Source organism: Eretmochelys imbricata, chromosome 8 (genome assembly GCF_965152235.1).
Source record: "Eretmochelys imbricata isolate rEreImb1 chromosome 8, rEreImb1.hap1, whole genome shotgun sequence".
In the NCBI taxonomy this organism is placed as follows: domain Eukaryota; kingdom Metazoa; phylum Chordata; order Testudines; family Cheloniidae; genus Eretmochelys; species Eretmochelys imbricata.
This window is the reverse complement of record NC_135579.1, coordinates 14590514-14608150: the sequence shown is the minus strand read 5'-3', so window position 1 is coordinate 14608150 and position 17637 is coordinate 14590514. Positions and strand designations below refer to the sequence as shown.

At 40.8% G+C, this 17637-nt stretch overlaps 1 protein-coding gene across 3 annotated transcripts in view; it reads left to right on the top strand.

Moving 5' to 3' along the window:
- The first annotated feature begins 330 nt into the window (after positions 1-330).
- Positions 331-17637, top strand: part of FNIP1 (folliculin interacting protein 1) — a 92593-nt gene continuing 75286 nt past the window's right edge. For all 3 annotated transcript variants that reach the window (XR_013346923.1, XM_077825112.1, XM_077825111.1), the window contains exon 1: positions 331-536. Coding sequence is in view for 2 of the 3 variants with exons in the window: in XM_077825112.1 (XP_077681238.1) it covers positions 448-536 (89 nt within the window). In the remaining variant the exon portion in view is untranslated. The remainder of the gene's footprint in view (positions 537-17637) is intronic.

Sequence of the window (17637 nt, the reverse complement as noted above, 5' to 3'; positions counted from 1 at the left end):
GGAGCTAGGTGCGGGCTGGAGGTTTTTGCAACGCGCTTGCCGTGGGATGCGGGCGGCCCCGGCGTTATATCCGGGGCCCTGGGAGGGGTTAGATTTATTCCCCGTTATTAGCCAGCGGGAGCTGGGGCCAAACGCTAAGAGATCGGTCCAGCTTTCCCCCCTGCCCTCCCAAACCCCAGCTGGGCGGCCGGAGCACGTGGTGCTGGGGCCTCAGCCACTCAGCTGTGCACGGCCCCGGAGAAACCCCTCCCGGGCCCGCCTCCCTGCGATCCTCCTCCTCTGGCAGCTCCAAGTGACTAATTTTTGTCATATGACTGTGACACCAAATGGAGTCGGGTTCGCGGAACTAGCTGCCTGCCAGAGGAGTTTGCTGCTCCAGCCCCAGCGCCTCCGCTGGCTGGAGGGAGAGAGAAGGAGGCGGAGGGAGGGGAGCCGCGCACCCCCAAAATGCCACCCACCTTGTTTCAGAAGCTCTTCAACAAGAAGCACGGGCTGATTTCCCCTGCCCGGGACTCCAGGGAGGAGTGTGTCTTCAGGTAAGGAGCCCTTTCCTCTGTCTCGCCCCTGCTCCCTGACTTGGGCCACTTTGTTACTTTCTAGCCTGTTTGCACCCCCACCCTCTCGCCAGAGGCCAGAGAGGAGGAGGAGGGGGCCGAGGGGGGGGTCTCATTCCCTTTCTGATTGTGCGCGCGCTCTAGGGACTCTGGTGTGCACGACTGGATACGCTGCTGAGTTGGCTCCCGGGTCCCCTGCAATCCCCCTCCCCCGTTTGACACGCATGTAGTTTGCATGTCTTGTTTCTCTTCCTCCCCACTCCCTTTCTCAGGAGAGCCCCGGGGGTGGGGAGGTTTCTTGGCCTGGGTTCCTCCGGCCACACAATGAGCTCGACGGAAACCCCTGATGTGCTTTTAGCAATGCCCTGGGACGCATGCAACATTGTTTCTCCAGAGAGCTTTCCTCGTAAAGGTGCCCTCGGTCTGTTCCCCTCCTGCGGCGCCCCTTGGGGATACCAGCCCTCCGCGCCTGCCCTTCGCTAGGCGATGGATCTGCTTTTCACCGCCGCCCTGTTTGTAAAAAGTTGCAAAGCAGAAGTAGCCCCTTGGTTAGCGCCCCCCAAGACGAGCTGCTTTCTCTGATCAGGTTGTGACTCTTCCTTTTGGCGTGGGTTGGGATCTCTTCTCTCTTCCCTTTCCCTGTCCTCAGATCCCCATTTATTTATTTTTTTGCCTTTGATGCTTTAGACGCACTTTTGATGCTGCAGATTTAACAAGCCCCGTTTAAAAAAAAAAAAAAAAGGACGCCATTCTTTTGGCTTTCTTGAAGTTGGGAGGCGGTTGCTATCTGGCAAGAGCGACCTTAAAAAAATAAAGAGGGAAGAGCAAATGCGAAATGTGTGGCTGCCAACAGAAGTGTAGGGTTACTCCTGAAATCTGTCATGATCTAACCACAACAAAACCGAATCCATCAAAGGGTGCCAAACAACACTTCAAGGAAAAACGCTTGCCCCCCAAGAATGTTCCTTCCTCTTCACCTCTTACAATTAAATGTTTCCGTTGGACCTGGCTGTATGTGTAATTCCCTGTATTTCTGAAATCCTAACAGTCTATGGGTTTTTTTTTGTTGTTGGCTGGAGAAAGCAGGTCCCTAGAGGTCCATGGACACTTGTCTGGTGTAAGGACTTGAGTTTGCAGTTCTTTATGACGACTCCAGTGAAAACTTAAAAATCAGGACCGGAACTATAGTTTCGGCAGTTTCCCCATATTATGACCTATAAAAATTGTAAAGTTAAGTTTAAAGGTTGACATAGAAAAAGGTATTTTCAGTGTCTATAAAATAATAATAGTAATAGATACACAGAATAGTACCTACGTAGTAAATTTCTGTAATACTAATCAGTTTCCAGTCACAGCTGGAGTAGCAAAAGTCTGGTCTAGTTGCAAACTATTAATTTTAAAACACAATCATGATTTTGTAACTAAAATGTAAATGATACTTTCTTTGCATTTATTGGCATGAATAGCATAATCTGAAAATATTGATATTTTAAATTAACTACTTGGAACCTCTCTTCATTTAATATTTTGAAAATCTTTTTGAGTTTCATCACATAATGTAACACCAAATGTTACTAGAGCTGTCCTCTGGAATGGTATATCTATTGATCACAGTACCAGGTTCCTTTTGTAGTTGAGACTGTATCACTGCAAGCATCTGGGGTGGTAATTAGTAAATACACCCACTATTCTTTCAACATAACCATTTTCACAGCATACTGATTAATCTTCCATGTTCTTAGGAAGTCAGTGAGAACTTTTGGAAATAACCTAGAATCCAGTGTTGTAAATGTTGGAATACACCTTTAATTAAGTTTGTTTATAGCTGCCAAAACACCTTCATTTCATTTTCCTGCTGAATGGTTCCTTTTTTATGGACCTATTGGATGGTTCAAAATTCCTCTTTAACAAATGTATGTGTGTGTGTTTTCTAGATCACTTTAATATCTTGCACCTAGCTCTCATGACTGGGAAAGGGCTCAATTAATTAGTCTCATTATAGTTGGTATGGGAACATCCATTTTTTCATGTTCTATGTGTGTATATATATCTTTCTACTGTATTTTCCACTGCATGCATCTGATGAAGTGGGTTTTAGCCCACGAAAGCTTATGCCCAAATAAATTCGTTAGTCTCTAAGGTGCCACAAATACTCCTCTTTTTTTTTTTTATAACTTATCTGGTTCTCACGCTGCTAAGACACTTCTTAATGATAAACTTCTACTGAGGATTTGGTATATAATTCAATAGCTGCTTTCCATACACTTGGGGATAATCTGCGGATTGTTTGTTGTAAGGAAGAAAAATGTAGTATATTTTCCTCTGACATCTTTTTTCCCCTCCTTTTAACACAGAATAATGTGTGCCAGAACTGGATGTGTATTTTTCAAATCACATTTTGATTGTTTTCCTGTAGTACAATTAAAATATTTTTATATGCTGAATCTGTTAGTGGTCATGTTCAGGTTTTTAAGTTTTATTTCTAAAATATAGTTAAATGGAGACATATACGATATGGAATGTTAATAAAAAGATGTCTTCCTAATCTTCAGTTAATATTGTATTTTGCTAAACTGAATTTTCCAGTGATAAAACTCTGAATAATAGGTCTATGTAAAGTACCATGCTAAAGTCAATAAACAGCATAATGGTTGTATTCTTATAAAGGAAAGTGAAAGTACATTCAACCCTTGGACTGTGCAAAGAATTTCTTTAAAGCCATAAGGGTAGGAAACAGGTGTTTTATTTTAAATAAGTCCCTGCCTGAGTTCCAAATATTGCATGAGTGCAGAATCAGACCCATATTTCATGAAAGGAAACCAAACTTCTCATATGATCTGGGCCAGCCTAGTAGTAGCTGGTAAGCACTTAAAACTCCAGTGCATCCTCCAAATGTTTGTTGTGTGTTGATATGAAATTGAAAGGAAGGGGTGGGGATGGTCTTTTGATTAAAATACTGTTTTCTCTTTATAAGACGTGAATATTACTATTATTATTATTATTATTTTGCCACAGACTTCCTTTATGCAAATTGCTTAATTTCTCTCTGCCTCAGTTTCCCTATCTGTAAAATGGGGGTAATTCTTAGCTAAGAAGGGCATGTGATGATGAACTTGTCTGTGAAACTTTGGAAGAATGTGCTATAGAAGGACAAAGTATTTAGTAAAATATTAGAGATGAGCCTTTAAAGAATCGGTGCTTAAGTTAGGCACATAAGGCATTATCTTGCATCACTGAACTCAAGGATACCATTGCCGTTGGTCTCAATGGGAACAGGATCAGAGCCCTAATTCCTTATTGAGGTTCCTAAGTAAGTGGGCCAGTTTTTCAAAGCACCCATCAGTTTCATTTTTGAAAAATTGGGTCATGTATTTAAAGGGATTTTAAAAAAGGCTTGGTCTGTATGTCTGCACTTATTGCCTTCTTTGAGGCAACAGTTATTTAAAAACAAATCTGCAACCAAATGTTAAATAGAGCATTTAAGAGCAATTGTCATGCAAGGGTATGGAACTGAATAACTGACATGTGAGGGAGATCAAGGTAACTCGGTGCAAGTTACTCATTCTTCCCTGACTATGAATACATTTTGCATTTGAGTCATGCTTGCAAAAGTGTTATGAAAATTTACCAGCAGAGGCACAAATTCTACTGAACTTACAATATTTTAATGAAAGCAATATTTTACTTGCTTGTTTCCCCCCCAAAAAATTATTCACCATGAGTGTATGGAGTCTTGCACGGCAGAATCAAGTCAGACTATGGGAAATGCTTCAGGAATGAGTGCTGATTAAATTAGCAGTTCCAGAGTTTTGTTATTGATAATGTGGCATTCCCTAAATTAGTAGCTCAGGGCCCAATCCTTCAAACATTCTGACACATGTGCAATGTTACTTACACAAGTAGTCTTATTGAAATCAATTGAGTAGTGATGTGGAATACAGTTAATGTTAGTACTCACACAAATAATCAACGTACCATTTGCTGTGTTTGTACAATATGGTTTCATTCCGAGGACCCAGTTCTGCACATAATGGAGGAGTAAAATCTTTAGCAGAAGCCATGAAGAAGATTCTGATGTCTTCCTCTTTAACTGCAATATAGCAAAGTTTCTCCTTAGAGAAGTAGCTCCTTTGCCTGCTAGTTCATAACTACACTTAAGTGCCCTTAACACAACTCAATTAAGTTATATAAAGTATGTACACTATCACAGTTTGATCTAATATGTATTTAAACACCCATATTTTAGCCAAGCTTTATACCAAAGTTTTTTTTATAATTCCTGAAGTAATTTCGTCTAGTGATATACCTAAGTGCATTCTGTATTAACAGGAAAAAGAGCAGAACATTATTGTAGCCAGCTCAGGGAAGACCTCACCGTACAGCCATCGGGTTTAAAAAGCAAGCAAAATGTTAGGATACATGTGGTTTGGAGACTAAACGGAGAGTAAAGTAATGCCAATGTATAAATCAATGGTATGCCCTCATCTGGAATACAGTGCACAGATCAGATTGTCTTATCCCTAAAAGGATAAAGCAGAAATGGAGTTCAGGCATGGGTGCTGAGATTGAGCCGAGGCATGGATAAGCTCTCATATGTAAAGATATTGAAAAGACTGGCATGTTTACCAGAGAGATGTGCTAGGATTTTCAGAAGAGCCCTAGGAGTCGGTGCCCAACTCCCATTGAACTTCAGTGGGATTTCAGTGTGTAACTTCTGCAGGCTCCTTTGAAAATCCTAGCTGAGATGAATGAGGGGACCTGATAAATGTGTAAACAATGACTGGGACAGAGAAGGTAGACTTGGAACTTCTGTTCATGCTGTCTCATACTGGGGGATATTAAATGAAATCGAAAGGCAAATTCAAATCTTATAAAAGGAATTATATTTTCACACAATGCAAAACTAGTGTGTGGAACTCACTGTGATCTCACTGAGGCCAGAAGCTGAGAAGAAGTCCAAAAAGGATTAGACATTTATGGATAGCAAGAATATCCAAGTTATAATAGTAAATATACATTAAAAGAAATTATTTTAATACATTCTTACATCCTAAGGATTTTGGAAAGGATATAAACCCTTAACATGCTGTAGGGCATAAGCTAACCTCTGCTCTTGGGGAATAGGAGTAAACTTTCCCTGGGGCACCTTACACCATAACTAACTACTGCAGGGTTTCTTGAACCTTGTTCTGAAGCATCTGGTACTGGTCATTGTTAATGACAGAATAGTGGACTAGGTTGACCGCTGGTCTGATCCAGTCTGGTAATTTGGTGATTCTTATATTTCTGTGTTCCTGTTGTTAGAAACAAGTCTGACAGATTTCTGGATTTAAAATCAAGGGTGTTCAATTATATATATTTAAAATAGCCATTAGATTAACCCTATGCAATATGAATTCTCTAACCAACCTGTGTATTAAAAATAAAGCAAAACAAAAAACAAAATAAAAAAATAAAATCTTAGTAAACTAAGCAACATCTGTTGTTCATCTCGCTAAACTGTCATCTTCACAATAAATCCTGAGTTGCACTATTTATATTACTGAATGCTGGAGGCAGGGTCAGAAGATGGGTAAATATGCATTTATTTTTTGGCTTTCTAATAGTGCATTACAGTGCTGCATTTAATTGTATGTTACCAGATGCCTCATCATTCAGTTTATTTTTACTTTTTCTGCAGATGAAATATTCCTTTTATTACAAGTCAAAAACTCAGGAGTTAATGGCTTATTTTTGGTTAACAGCAGGCTACATCTTTCTATATAGTTCAAGTGTGTTGCTCACTTTGAGCCTTTTAAGGTATGGGTCCTCAACCTCATTATAGACTCACCCCACTAGTGTAAAGAAAATAAGCCTATAATACTTAACTGTGGTTTGATGCACTCTTGTGTTCTGTGTATGACAGAGCCATTGAGCTTCCTTCTGCTACACACAACAGTTCTGTGCACTCGAATTCTCTTGTACATCTAGCTATCCCTTCCAATTAACAGGAAGATAGACTGAACTTGAGAGTTCCTTCAGACCTGAGCTCAGTAGGACCTCCCAGTGTCTTGTTTGATCTCAAGAGCTCTAAAGAATAATTTTCTAGTCCTGGGTGGTGTTCCATAAATGCCTGTCAGCTTTGTTTTGCTCTTGTCAAAGCATCTGTTAAAGGGGTACAAATATGTGGGAATTGTTCCAACTTAAAAATAAACCATACAAATTCCTCCTCCTACTGGGGGAGTATCTCTGCAGGGAGTATCTCTGCAGACATTTTTCCACCAGATGCTCTTTTTAGGTGTTTCTATATCTGAGGGAGAGCACAATGTCCCAAATAGGGAGGGACAGGAATAAATTACTTTTGTGTCCCCTGCTTGTGTATGGACCAGACCACTTGCAGCGATTCTGGAAACATACTTTTTCCTGGGGTCTTCTGGAGCACAAACTGCTTGATTGATAATGATTTGTCAAGTTTCCAGTATATATGAAAGATCTAAGGTTGGCTGTAGAGTAATATTTCCTGAAAGCAGATGAGGCAAGTATCCACTATCAACCCTGACTCTCTCCGTCTTCTGTTGCCGTAGCTTTAAAATGTATTCTGAGTGTTTTTTTATTTTATTTTATTTATTTACTTTATGCATAATATTGGAAGTTGAATTTATGAAGGGAATTGGAATAAACCTAGAAATGAAAATGGGTAGCATGATACAAAGATGCTCTAGAAGCCAGAGGAAGCATAGCCATCCCTCTCCCATCGTAACTGACGATACACTTCTTCTACTTCTTTTTTGAACGTGGAAATTAATGGAAAGGAGTTAGTGTGAAACAGATTTCTAGTCATGAGGGGTTACCTCTCAGGACTGGACGCAGGTGATTTTTTTTAAATGGAATGCTGGAGTAAGGTTAATGAAGATTGTGAAAGACCTTTGTAAAGCTCATCTTATAGCCAAACAGTTCCCCCAAACCTTTCAATAGATTTTCACAGTATTTGTAAAGGCAGTAATCAATAACACAAATGATGGGGTGTTGTTGTAGAAAGCCACTTTGTTGCTCCCCCCCCCTTGCTTAGAATAGAGGTGGTGATAGGAAATATTCTTCATGCCCTTCCTTAAGGGAAAGATTTATGAGGTGCCTAGGAAAGCTTAGAGCCTGTGGGAGTCAGACAGTTTGGAGGTTTTGTGTTATCAGGCTTTGGACTTGAGCATCCATAGTGATTTAACCCAGCTGATACAGTTATTGCCAAAACCCCTTTTATGGTTACCGTCGACTGCAAACAAAAAGCCCCACTCCACCCAGTCAAAGGCCTTTTCTGCATCCATCAACAATAGGTGGCTTTGTGTCTGCCCAGCCTGGGCCCAGAGAATCAAACCTATTATTCCATCACTTTAGAAAGCCACTTCTAGTGGATAATATGGTTAACAAAAGTCTTTAGTAAGAATTTAAAATAACTCCTCAGATGAGCTATCAGCCAGTCAAGCTGATGTGTTCTCTTTTGGAATTAAAGCTTGTGTGGCCAAGGATATTGTATCAGAAAACTTGTCCACTTACAAACTTTTCAAGTCCCTTCAACAAAGTCTTATTAAAGCCAATTCTAAAACTCATCTTGATCAGGAACCTTATCTGGTTCTAATTTGGCGATACCTCCAACAATGCCAGAGGAACTTTAGTTATATACAGATTAGCCTTCCTGAGTTTAGAAGGCTTTAGCTCTGCCAAAAAGCAATTTATAACCTTGTCCCACCAGATTCTGATGAAGCTTTTTAAAAAAAATAAATAAATTTCTTGTCTTTTATTAAGTTTATCTAGGATTTTTTATTAAACCTTACTTTTTCTTCTATTTCTCTCTCTGGCTTTTCCCAATCCTTCTTTGTTATAATACGAGTGGGAAAGTCTCTGACCTCTTGGCTTACTAATTAGCTTGAGTTTTGCAAGATTTATTATGTATTCAGTTCTCTCACTAGAAATCGTGCTGAAGTTGCCCTCCAGCTACGATCACTTTGGCTAGCATTATGAAAGATATTTTTAATGTGCCCTAACTACATTTCTGTTTCTAGAACACTTATTTCAGGCAAAAAGAAAAGGAGTACTTGTGGCACCTTAGAGACTAATTGGTTAGTCTCTAAGGTGCCACAAGTACTCCTTTTCTTTTTGCGAATACAGACTAACACGGCTGTTACTCTGAAACTCTTCTTTGTGGGTGTGCAGAATGGCCACAATCTGGCCCTTTTAAAGAGAGAAACTAAGTAGGTGAAAAGACCCTTCTGCTCCCCTGCTGATGTTTAGAAAATCCCTTAAACTTTAAAAAAAAAAAAAAAAAAAAAAAGGAATTAAAAGATGTGAAATCAGCCAACTTCAAAACACTGAAGCCACCCTTTGTTCCCCTTAGTAATGTTACTCCCATCTTGGTTGGACTCTTTCAGTGGCCAAGCACTTCTTTTGTGTTCTGTGAGATCAGGTGCTGTATGCTGTAGTAAAGATCACGAGTTTGCTGTGATACGTGCTTGTATCAGCCTCCTGTGTTCTCTGCATTATCACTTCCTCATGCTGAGGCAGCAGGAGTTTTATGAAGAAGGGTTGCTATCTCTGACCTGCTCCAGGCTGCCTCTGCAGCAGTGTCTCTCTGTGTTCCACTCCCAGTGTCTTGTCTCCTTGTTAGGATAATGTTATTTGAAACGAAACTATAGCAAATGAATTCTATTGCTTCCCTTTCCTTCTCTGGAATCTTAAGGGGTTTAGGGTTGCCAACCCTCCAGAATTGTCCTGGAGTCTCCAAGAATTAAACATTAATCTTTAATTAAAGATTGTCGTGTGATGAAACCTCCAGGAATTCGTCCAACAGAATTGGTGACCCTAGGTTGGGCCTATGCAGTCTGATTTCTGATCCTACCAATATACTGTGGAAGCCATTTCAGTACCTGCTTAGATGGCCTAGGCTGTGAAGAAAGTGTTACATAGATTTCTTGCTGCCGTTTCCTCCATTGGGTTGTCATGGTGTGAAATGAGCCAGATGTTGTGATGTGGGGGAGACTAGGGTTCAGTGGGCTTGGGAGAGGAGGCATGGGGTGTGTACTGTTTCCATGGTGATAGAGAGAGAGAGAGAGACCCTCAGAGCCTGCAGATATGCTGTCCGTGTTACCTTATGTGAAAATTACCTCCACATAATGGAATGCAAGTGCCCCTCCCCATAGTCAAGGGAGTGTGGGTTTGATGACTGCTGTAGGAAGGGCTCTTAGAGGAATTTGAGGTGCTCTGGGCAGCATCCTTCTGTTCCTCCTCCATGTCAGGTCTTAGGTGGAGGGGCTCGGGGGGCTGGGAGCATGAAGTATACAATAGCCCTTCTGAAAGCCTCTCTCCGATTTGTTCTGTGATGTGCGCCGGGGGGAGGAGGATCCCTTCCCAACCCCAACTTCTGTTGGAGTGATGAGACAGGAACTGCTTGGGTTGACACTTATGGGGTTTTCAATCCCCTCAATGCTTTTCTTCAGTTGGATTTGGCCCTTGGTGTTTGTATTCTGCTGAGCTAACACATACTCAGAGTGGCATCCTGGATTCAGTTTTTTTTCTTTGACTGTTCATTGTTGGATAAACTGGCCCAAATGAGTTAGAGGTTGAAACTTGATTTTATTTTGCTGTAATTCTGTCTTAGTTCTAAAAAATGACTATAGCATATTTTTCAAGTGGAAAATAACGTACATGGCAATTTTGTGCTTGCAGGGTGCGTTCTCTCCTGTTGCTTCATCTGTAACAGAGTGTCTACAAAATCACATGTTTGTGTAACTCCCAGAAAAATACAGTGCTCGGTTGCACCAGGGTAAATCCACCATCCAGGTACGGTGGACTTATACCCATGTAACTGTGAGCAGAATTTGGCCCTTAGTAAAGCTCAAAATGGTTGTGGTACGGTGGGGAGGACAATTTTCTGGAACTGTTACTGGAAAAAAAAAGAAATTACGTCAGCTAAATTCTGTCAATTAAAAACAGAAAATAATTTCAGTCATTTGTAAATCCCTTGCTAATGCATCAGTTACTCCACTTTACGCTGAGTAGTAACATCACTTGTATTTAAGAAATATTCCTTTGAAAACCTCATTTGCACAATACAAATATGAGACAGTTTAAGGGATTCAACATAAAGATTCCATTCAGAAGGGGCAGTCCCTCAGAAGGATTAATCATTTATTTCTAAAAATAAATGTAGACGTGTGTTCTGTTCTGTAGTCATTATGTAGCCTTTACTGTATCAGCTTCAAAGAGGATTTTCTTTAAACGATGCATTTTGCTTTTACTTGATGTTCAACTGAGACGTCTATGTGGGATAATTTGCACCTATGTAGAAGAATGATTACCTGGAAACCTTCCCCCTCCCCCAGTCGCAAAACCAATAGCTTGTGTAGATAATATTATTCAGAATACAATGATGTACTTTTCAGAGGTTTAAGAATAATTCCCATTGTAATCAACATTCATTGTTGAAACGTGTGAATTACAACTGGAAGTAGTATTCAAAGTACTGCATACGTGTGTAGTATGTTTATTTTATAACATACATACTAGCTCAAAATAGTTCCGACTTCAGGAAGTCGGTGCCTCCTTCCCTGCCTCTATTTCTCTATAAACACATGAGTTAGTAAATGTAGAAGTGCCACCAAAATGACTTCCTTTTTTGTCTTCACTATATTGTGAACATGTAATAGCCTTTAATTTTTAGATGCCTATGGGCACCCAGAGGTCACCAGGCAAACAAAACCTAAACCCTAAAATCATAATTTAGGCTGTCACTCCAAGTGGCTTTTGTATATAGGTTGAAACCGTGCTGATAAACCAGACCACATATTTGCTTCAGCTTAGAGGGCTCTCTGGACTGAGATCCCCGTGCCACTTAGTAATGAACAGATCTGCTATAGAGAGAACCCATACAACCCAGATAGTTCCTGCACATGAATCAGCAACACCTTGTGATCAATGGCATAAGCAGCTGACCGTGTTAGATATATCAATATAGAATGCGGTCTCATATCCAGTACCCCCAGGAGGAATCCTCATCAGAATTAACCATCTTGGAGCATGAACATCATCCATCATACATTAGTGCCATCTCCATATTGCCTCCAGTATACTTCTCCATGATGTTTCCAGTATGTCTCCAGCACTAATTGTGGCCTGAAACCAGACTAGAACATGTAAGAGAAATAATTGTGTTCTGTCCAGTTGACCCTAGTATTCTTCAGTCACCAGTCTCTCAAGCACCCTTGAAAGGGAGCATATAAGATTTGTTCAAAACCATGTATATTTAATTCAGCATGTCTCTGAATGTCTTTCTACTACTTCTGGCAAAGGGTCAATAAAATATAAACCTTTAATGGTGTTGCAAGCACCCTTACCTTTCAGTGTGTGTGTGTGAGATACACAGTGGGTGAGGAACAGGAACCAAATCTCAGGGTTCTGCTGCCTGTCTGAGCTAATTTGTAAAGAAACTGAGCAGGGTATAACAACTTCTGGATAAATACAGCACTAGCTTAAGAACCTGACATTCCGCCCTCTTAAGCCAGGGCTAACTTGGCCTGTTTTCTCTAAATCTCCTATGTCACTTTTCCCTTAAGAAATGGATTGTGTGATGAAACACCTGGTATCAGGGAATGATCCAGCACAAAGCTTTAGCGGTCGCTGCTGTTGGTTTCTTTGTTTGTTTTTAACCTCCGCATTGCGACTCTTTTCTTCCTGGCTTTGTTGGGAATTCTTTCCTATAGCAAGGAACATCAGAATCTTAGTCTGTTGCTTTACCACTCCGCTTTCTAGCTAGCGCTCGTGTGTGCACTATCTATTGTATGCCTCTGTTTGTCCCTTCTGACAGTCTGTGTATAGCTATTCCTGAAGTCTAAAATAGAGATGGGGGTCCATGCATTGAAAGTTTGAGGGTGGGGGGTTCAGGCCTACTTTTAAGCACATCACTTACTATGAGGGTGAAAGTCAGGCCTGGAAGAAAGCAAGTTTGCATGGGTAGCAAGTGAATGAACATCTGGCATCATTTATTTTTTTTTGTCAATTATTTTATATCACTTCTCAGAAGACATAATCCGTGAATGATGTGCATGCCATTCAGATGTGCTGCTGAAGGGTTTGTCTGCTTCTTTCCAAGGTGAATAATGTGATGCGTGATCCAGGTTAGATGTTAATGAAGTTCAGCGGCAGATGGGAAAATGCGTTTGCTCGTGTGTGTGTGTGTGGGGGGGGGGGGAGCTGGTGTGCAAATACAGAGCGACAGTGCTTTGTCTTCTTTCTCAGAACATTATCTTGGTGAAATGACATTGTGTGAACATACAACTATATACCATCAAATATATGTGCCAGAGTTCTCCTGCTATTAGGTACATACTGTTGTTTTGTTCTAAACCTATGTATCTATTAGGTAGAATTAAATTAAATGTCTCCAACGTTAGGCCAGTGAATTGGCTTTCAGCACTGAATGTTTCTATTTAAAGGTAGACTGAACACAGAAAGCTGTGCTCAAATAAATTTGTTAGTCTCTAAGATGCCACAAGTACTCCTTTTCTTTTTGCGAATACAGACTAACACGGCTGCTACTCTGAAACCTGATCTCTGATAGATGACTAAAATAGTCAGACAGAAAAACGTTTTTCATTACTTACATGTATTTCAGTTGACTCGAGTTACTGGAAATTACTCTACTTTCTTAGTAGAAAAGGAAGTCCTCCTACCGACAAATTGGATGGTTATGAAGAAGCTGAAAAGACTAGAATAAACTCGATTTCTTAATTACCACATCTTTGAATCCAGATCGCAGACACTGATCTTTAATAGGCAAGATCCACATTTTTGAAACACACATATGTAGGAAACATAGTATTAAAAGAGGTAAAGATCAGAGTAGGCTGAAGCAGATTCTTACGGGGTGATGAACAACATAATTAAGTGTTGCATTTTTTAAAAAACTTTGGTTATAAAGTAAACTTGCTTTATATGTTCAGGTGGGAGGAGAAAACCTTAACAAATTAAGTGAACAAAAGCTCCACAGCATTATAAAATGAAGATATGTTAGATGCACTGGTTAATCTAAATGTGTTTATCTAAAATGTAAAGATCAGTGTATTGAACTATATCCTGATGGATGAAGTGCCATAATTCCATGAAACTAATTTAAGTGGTGCAAGTGTGTGTGTGTGTGTGTTTTCTCAGATATATAAGACTGATTCTTTCAAACTCTGGGGACAGAAGCTGGGATTTCTGTTTCTGAGAATTAATGTAAAATGCCATTCCCCATTAGCATAAGGAGATGTTTTTCCAGCTTCCTTTAGCACTTTTCATTTTAAGTCTGCCCTTAATTTTTGTTTTCCTTTAGTAGCCTGCAGAACAAGACAGATAAACTGTGGTCGTGACAGGACACTATTTGGCAACCAAATGGGAGAGGGAGCCATATAAACAAAGTAAAACTCAAGAACTGTATTAGCTTTGAATGGATAGGTAACTAGCACAGAAAACAGGGAATGTAATTGCAGCACAGAAGAAAATTAGAAATAAAGGTAAACCTAAAGGGCTCAATCTAGCCAAGTGATGAGTATCCTCAACTCCAAATTAAGTCTATAGGAGTCAAAGCCACTCAGTGCCATGAAAGCTGGGGCCCAGTATGGAAAACATGCCAGGGCGAAGGGGTGAGAGAAAAGTCAGAACAGAATGAAACAGGAAGAAAAAGAGACTAGCCAAGCAAGTCAAACTTCATTGCACCATAATCCCCATCTGACAACTAAAATTACTATATGACCCCAGAACTGGGGACTGAAGCTTGAGCCCCACTGCCCCAGGTCGGGGGGGGGGGGGCTAAAGCCCAAAGGCTTCAGCCCCAGGCAGGAGGCCTGTAACTTGAACCCTGCTGCCCAGGTCTAAAGCTCTCGGGTTTCGGATTCGGCTCCAGGTGGTGGGGCTCGGGCTTCAGCAAAACAGTAAACACATACTTATGCATGTCACTGAATCAAGGCCATAAATTGTTGTCTGCGTCAAGTTGTGTGTTTGTTTTGTTTCACCCTAGAAGTGAGCAATGTGCATTCTGTATGTATATACATACACAGGCCCTGCTCCTGTAAATGGACCCCTGTGGGTGCAAAAGTCCACCTGCTTCCCTGATCAGGGCCATAGTTTGTAATGTGCTTTGGGCTCCTTTGGAATAACAGGTGCTACATAAATATATGGTGATACTAGGATATTTAAAATATCAACAAGTAAGAGAGGAAAAGGTTAGGGGGAGAAAAGAGGCAAAGGTATTTTAAAGTTATCTAATTTTTCATGGCTTTTTTTCTTTTGTTCTGTTCCTGCATTTACTAACAATGCCCTGGCCAGAGACTGCTCCCTATGGGCATGTCGACACTGCAGCTGGGAGCGATTCCCCCAGCCGGGGTAGACAGGCTTGAGCTAGCCCACCCGACCCCATAGGATTGAGAGCCCAAACTCCAGCTGGAACTCCAGCATCCACACAACTATTTTTATGATGCTGCCTTGAGCCCTGCTGTCAGGAATCTGTCTGCCGGAGGCTCGCTCCCAGCTGCAGTGTAGAGGTACCTCATGTGCCCTCCCTTGTGCCCCTTTGTTCTTTATCAGCAGATGCATGTGCTGGCTCCACCTTCAGCATGTCTGCAGGAAAATGGCATTAGATTGGATTTTGGAATCCACGTTTGTTTGAAAGAAGTAACATTAAAAATGGCACATAATTAAAAACTCAAGTTGCTGTGAATGTTGGATGTACGGTGGGCAGACGTCCTGATGGTAGGGGCTTTGTCTTATATATGCAAATGTAGCTCCCCCCCCCAAATGTGTCCTGATTTTTCACACTTCCTATCTGGTCAGCCTAGTTGGATGTGAAGTGATAACATTCTGCAACTTCTCTCTCAACCCTGAACACTCTTTCTCTCTCTCCCAGCCTTCAAGAGACACACATGAAAGCATTAATTAACCTAAATGCTCCACGTGCCTCTTTCTCTGTATTTTCCTTGAATTCTATTTGTTGTTCTTCCTACTAGTGACATCCATTTTCCTCTGCTTTTGGAAAAGAAATTCGTGTTCTTTCTCTCTCTCTCTCTCTCTCTCTCCTCTTTTAAAGAAACAAGTGAAGCCAGGTCCCTCCCCCACCCCCACCCATTCTTTTGTCCTTTTCCAAATTACCCCCTTTCTTGGAGGCCTGCTGTCTCAGCCTCTCCCTCTTTCATGTTCCATCTGGCTGCCGCACCATCCTGTTTTTGCGCCACAGTCTGCAGAGCAAAAGCTGCTAAGATCTTTACTCGGATAATTTTAAGTGACATGCACAATGCCAAAGATGGGAGCAGGGGACAGGAGCAGAGCAAGCAATTATATTGCCTATAGCGCCTTTAGAAAAACCAGCCTTAACACAGCCTGGTGGAATTGACAGCTCGAGCCATCCAACTTGTGAGCCATTCTTTCTAATTGATACAGCAGAATAAATGGCTTCTTGTCATGCTGTTAATGGTTCACAACAGGATATCCGTGGCACCAGCTTTCGTTGGGTCCCCCCATCCTCCAAATGCTCACATGAACTGATCTAATAGAGGAAAAAAGCTAGACAAAAAATGCTAGTGTTCCTTTTTGTGCTCTAGTGAGAGTAAAGCCAAATCTGCCCCTCCCCAGGGAATAGAGGAACACTAGGTTTTTGTTCAAGCTTTTTTTTTAAAAAAAAAAACGGTTTTACATGAACGAAACAAAACGTGCTTTGCTGACACCCTGGGTATCCTGCAGTGGATCAGATCAGCACTGCACCAGAAATGGTTTGTTCTGCTGCAGCATGATTGTCTCACCAAGAAGCAGACAGGAGTCGCTCTAGCCATGCCAGACAAGCCGCTGTGTTGGCCTAGGTCGACTTGCACAGCACTCTGAACTAGTTCATTAGTGTTGGCAACAAAGGAGATGGATTTTATCACAGTAAAATATATATATATATCTGTATAGAATACAACCTATCCAACTGCACAATGTAGCTTTTATCAGCTATTTCTGTTGACTGCATAAATTGTCAAGGCAAAACTTGATTTTGTTTTGTATGTGCCACCTGAACCCAGTGATAAAGACAGTGCTTGTTCTAATGTGTACAATTTGGGTGTATTTTATTATCTACACACTGTAAGATGAGGCAAGGTGACTGCTCCTTCCTTAATTTTAAATTTCTCTGTTTAGAACTTTTGTACTAAGTTTGATCAACCAACCAAAGTGACATAGGCACTTAGGGCCAGATTTTCAAAGGTATTTAGGCACCTAGAGATTCAGATAGGCACTTTTGAAAATCCTGCTAGGTCCCTGAGATTAGGTGCCTCATTCCCATTGAAAATCCCACTGGGTGCCCATCTTTATCTTTAAGCACCTATATACCTTTGAATGTGTGGCATTTAGGAGCTTAAGTCCCATTTTCAAAAGTGACTTACACTCTTAGGAGCTTACGTCTCATTGAAAGTCAGTGGGATGTAGGCTCCTAAATTCCTAAGACATTTCTGAAAATTTTACCCATAATCTCCATACAGTGTGTGTTCATGGCTACAGTTTTTAAAAATGACTAATGATTCTGGACAGCCTACTTGAGACACCTTTAAAAAAAGGTTGATTTTCAGAAATTGGGTGTTCGGCTTTTTCTGAAAATTCCATCCCCATTTAGATGGTTCAAGTTGGGCACCCAAAAGCACCTGTCACTTTTGAAAATCTTGGCTATATATATCTTAATTTTTTTTTCAAGCACTGTGTATTATGATTTTCACCCTTGTAGCCTCATTATTGTACTGCTGGGTGTAGCATAACTTATAAACCCAAGGAGAAAACCACCAATCTAATAATATTTCATTTTCCAGCCTATAAACTCTCCTTTCGCAACAGCTTATAAACGCTCCTTTTCTCCATGTTGCTGTTCAGTAGTCTGAGTTCAATGAAAGGAGCATATGAGAGAGACAAAAGATGATAGGTTGAGTGCCACTCAAAAATAGATTGGAGAAATAATGTGATTCTTTAAAAACCTCATTCATAAAACCTTTCTGTGCATACCCCCCTCTTCCTCAGCATGTGTTTGACATTCAGGTCAACTCTATATAAAGCAAACCTGAAT